The 5,000-nt window shown below is 40.1% G+C and overlaps 1 protein-coding gene across 1 annotated transcript in view; it reads right to left on the reverse strand.

Annotated features, from left to right (window-relative positions):
• Nucleotides 1-927: 927 nt before the first annotated feature.
• Nucleotides 928-5,000, reverse strand: part of itpkb (inositol-trisphosphate 3-kinase B) — a 33,744-nt gene continuing 29,671 nt past the window's right edge. The window contains exon 8 of the mRNA XM_062550380.1: nucleotides 928-4,341. Coding sequence (XP_062406364.1) covers nucleotides 4,129-4,341 — 213 coding nt within the window. The 3' untranslated portion in view covers nucleotides 928-4,128. The remainder of the gene's footprint in view (nucleotides 4,342-5,000) is intronic.

Genomic DNA, 5,000 nt, shown 5'->3' on the forward strand with positions numbered 1-5,000 from the left:
AACTTATTTTTGTTTATTCATTGGTCTCAAGTAGAAAAGACACACTGCTTTTGAAACGCAACCAAAGGCTGTGTCACTATTAAACAACATGGACGTGCATTTTCTTTTCAACTGAATTACCAACTGCAATTCGAAGTTTTGTTTACAAGAAGGACGTGCTAGCAGTGTTACTTCCAATAGGGAAACATCAGAGTTTTGTTCATCTTGTTTCATTTCAAAAGAGCCCTGACAGAGAATTCTGATACAATGAGGAGGATCACAGATCCTGGCCTCGGAGGATCTCAAAACCAGACAATTACCTGCAGTCCTTATATTCCATGTATGTACAGTATGCTATTTCACCCTATTGTCTAATGTAAAAACACCTGCTACGCAACCTGTGTAAAATTGTCCGCTATACAATCACATAACATAACCATGACCAATAAATTGTTGCTGAATTATCCATGTATAGATTTAGGCTATTGCCCTTAAAATGCCTTTAAAATGGAAAGGTCAATACTCCATATTATCAGTAATTTTTAAATAAATTGCTAACGAGTTTAACTGTAGACTCCATGTCTAGCTTGAATTTTTACGTCTAGTTAACTGCAGAAAATGAGCCAGACATAGTCATACTGTATGTTTGTCATGTGTGACCTTTAAAGCATTTCACATTTCTTCTTAATGCGACACCTACAGTACATGGCATTTCCAAAATAGGACACCAAGTGAATGAATCAACACAGAAAACTTTTGCTAATTAACTCCCTCTTCTGTTAGATGATGATCAGTAACCATAATGGATGGCTATAGTTATGGTTATGCAATTGGGCAGACACCTTTGTCCAAAGCGACATACAATACAAACAATACTATAATCAATTTAATGTGAACAAATTAAAAAACTTGATAGGACACAGAAAAAAAAACTCAGAGAAGAATCAGTTTCATTGCAGCCACTGTTCAATTTTTACTTCAGTAAAACTGTACAGCCAAGCATAGCACATTGCAGTATTGACATAGCAGGATTGGACATGAGTACTGGTCCATAGTGGTGGAAAGGCAAACGAATCTTGACCTCGCACATGGTGAGCCTCTATACATCTCTGGAGTGTCACAACACCAATCGGAACAGAACCCGCAATCTCCCAGCGCAAAAACAGACAAATGTCATTCTGACATTTGCCATCTCCAAAGACCAGACCACACACACACACGCGCGCGCACACACACGCCGGCGCACGTCCACCATCATCGCCCAGAGACAAACACAGCTGCGATTTGCTTGCCAGCAAACCTGGACCACAAGAAAGTTCCACTAGACTTGTCTATAAGGTGCACTTTTTTGTCGTCTTACATGAACCTACGCATGAGCACTATATTACAGCAAACCACTAAAATGCTCACGTCGGAGGAATTTGAAGCCAATTGTAGACATGTAAACATGCAGCTACATTTAGTGTTCTTGTGCAACTGTCACAAATGTAAAGGAAATAAATATGATTATTCATTTTGAAACCCTAAAAAAAAAAAAAAACAGAGGCTGTAACTGAAGGTCTCACATAATGTGACGAAAGAAGGAAACCATTATGGAATGAGGGGATTAGGAGCTTTCAACATCTTTTTCTCTAGTTTGTTCAGTGTAATAACAGCACCAGGACAGCAGAGGGCGACATACTCTCAAGTGTTCACTTTCTCAAACACCACTTGAGCTACATACAGCAGGAAGTTTACAAGCTGCATCTACTCAATTTTGAAAGTGTTAAATCTCTTTTTAAAGGCAAGATTATTTCTCTACAAACAAGACATGACTTGAACAGCCGAACAGCATGAGAATCTGTCAAACAAGTATCCAAAAACCGGTTATAGTCTGCTTTCTTGCATATGCCACATTGGACACAGACTGAGGGCAGGGACATTGTGGTTTGTAAAATTGCTAAATCTTTATCCTGTCTGAGTAAGTTGGATGTGAATTTTTCATTTTTTTTAAACTCTTTTAGAGAACTGACCACTTTATTTGGGAACTTGCACTTGCTGTACCTGCTAACCTGTCTTTCAGTTCCTACTTCAAGTTTTACGAAGCCCTTTAGGTAACTCATTCCCACCAATAATAAGAGTTCCACACATAAGCAATGAATGGAGAAGTGATGCAAGAGGCTTCTCTTCGATATGTACACACACATGTGCACAAAGGACTTAGTCGAGAACTTCCAGAGGCTTGATTATTGCACTGTGCTTAGTCACATTTGTTCCTGTGAAGTGATTGTCCATTATTAGAACAACCTACTGTATGTGGAAACACTGATTGAATGCAAAGCTATTGGGGGATACTAGGAAATGTTTACTGTGTGGCATTGTTAGAGTAGGTGGACTATCTCCTGCAGTTTGTTTTGTGGGTACCTGATATCAATGTGAAGGACCGTGTTGGAAAGGCAGATTTGCATGGCAAATATCCCATGCAAACAGTAAGCACCTGCTTCAAACAAAACACACTAGCCAGCATCCTTAAATGACAGGATGTGTGTGTGTGTGTGTGTGTGTGTGTGTGTGTGTGTGTGTGTGTGTGTGTGTGTGTGTGTGTGTGTGTGTGTGTGTGTGTGTGTGTGTGTGTGTGTGTAAGGCTCGGGGCAGGGGGAGGTCATAGCAAGTTTAGTTAAGGCAATATTGCATTGTGTTTAACAGAGAACACAACCAGGATTTTGGACACTAATATGGTCCTGGGAAGGATGTCTTAGGTCACATCCAAAAACGTCAACACAGTTTAGCTGACCGCTCTGGCTATACATACACCTGAGACAGCAGAAAGTGGACATGTTTAGAAAGTTCTAGATGACCACTTAAGATGCACTGTAACAGACACTCGGAAATTCAAAAGGCACTTGCCATTGTAACTGTAATATAAAACGTCCCATTTTATATGACATGTCCTTATAACAGTGTACTTAATATGGAGGTAAGAAATAATACTACAGTATGTAAGTACACATAGCTATACCATAAACCCCAGTCCTAACCCTAAGTATCTTACAGCAACATGTGCTAAAAATGCTATAGTACGTTCCATACTATAAATTAAGTAACACTATAGTTCATTACATACTATTAATTACTACTAATTGATAAACAAATTCAGTACACAGTACCTAAGGACATTAAATATAAAGTGGGACATGTCTACTTCTACTTGGCCATGAATCACTTCCTGAAAGACTCTTCCTCCCTCTGTGCACTGAGAGCTACCTCAGGGAGATCCTCACTGAAAAGGAATGTTGATTTTGGAGCTTTACTAGCGGTAAATAAAATAAGTCATTTACCACCTTCATAAGACCACTTGATGCTACATTCTTATAGTACACTATAAAAAGCATATATATGACCAAAGGCACATGATAAAAGATTTTTGTGATCACATTAAGGCTAAAACAGTAAACATTATTGGAGAGGTTAGTCTATGTTAAAGATAATGATTAAAATGTAATGGAGGGATAGATTCACTAAGACACTAACACATCTTAAATTCATCCTAATCCTAAAGGACACTTGGCAAAGTTGCTGGACAGGAAACCGATTTGTGCTAAATTTAACTGCCTGGAACAGCAAGGTGAAAAGCTTTCGTTACACCCCCACTGCTACCACTTGTAACAAGTGCTGTAAAGTCGCAAGTTAAAGTCGAAAATGTAATTGTGGAAAGTTAACGTGAGATTTAAGTGCTTGACACTGTTAGGTAACACTATGATAGATTAAAGATAAATTAGGTAGATCCCTGTGGTACATCTCCCTATAGGCTACAAAATACCTACTGCAACGGAAAGTAAACCTTTAAAAGACTACCAAACTATAAGAAAACAGTCTTCACATTTCACTTAAGTGTCTGTCGTTTGGTTGTTTTTTTCCCCCCGCTTCATTTTGTTGAACTTTTTTTTTGTCTCATATTTTTGGGAAGGGTTAGAGGATAGCTTTTCGAAGGAAAAACAGGAAGTCCTGTAGTGCGAGTTCCCCCGCCCCCTTCAACCCAACCCGGGAGAAGGACCAGGGGCTCCTCAATTCTTTTTTTCTTTCTTTCTTTCTTTCTTTCTCTTTCTTTCTTTCTTTCTGTCATTCTCTCTATCTTTCTGTCTCATTTCTTTTAAGCTTGTGTTGTTTCTTTTAGAGAGGCTCTTGTGCCACCATTTCCTCGAGAATGTCTATCAGGTGGTCGAGGCCGTAGAGGTAGCCGTCCTCCCGGTTGCCCTCTGCCCAGGTGGCCCGGTGGCTTAGGGTCTGTCCCTCCGGCAGTGGCGTGGTCTTGCCAAAGTCGATCATCCACACCTTGGCATGTTCGCGCTTGTCGTGGACAAAGAGGAGCGAGCTCCCGATCACCTGAGGAGAAAGAAAACAAACAAACAATGAAATAAACAATAAACTAAATAAAATGTGCCATGTTATGGAAGAATGAGCTTCTAATTCAACTGAGGAGAGAAAAGGACATAAACAAACAAACAAATGCGATACACTCTAAATTGTGTGTGTGTGTGTGTGTGTGTGTGTGTGTGTGTGTGTGTGTGTGTGTGTGCAAGGGTTGGGGCAGGGGGAGGTCATAGCAAGTTTAGTTAAGGCAATATTGCCCTAAAATACAATAAAATACATTTTAAAGATCTAGATCCGTACCACCTGAACAAGCACATAAACAACTGCATGCAGCAGAGATGTGTGTGTGTGTGTGTGTGTGTGTGTGTGTGTGTGTGTGAGAAAATAAGCAAAGTTGACATAAAAAATAAACATGGGACGGCACAAGAGCAGGTACTAATCACCATGGCGCCAGCATAGGAGAGGACAGGACATGGGTAAGACATACACACACACACACACACACACACACACTTCCATGTCTGAACACAAAGCATTCTCTCCCTGCTCAGTAAACATCCTTTGGCTAGAAAGAGACCACACTGTTTCCTTTCTCAGATCCGAGGGCTGGTTAGCTACACGTGGTCATTTGCGTGTGCGTGTGTTTCTGAGTGGCCTCAATGTAAATTAAT

This window comes from Sardina pilchardus, chromosome 12, assembly GCF_963854185.1.
Source record: "Sardina pilchardus chromosome 12, fSarPil1.1, whole genome shotgun sequence".
NCBI lineage: Eukaryota > Metazoa > Chordata > Actinopteri > Clupeiformes > Clupeidae > Sardina > Sardina pilchardus.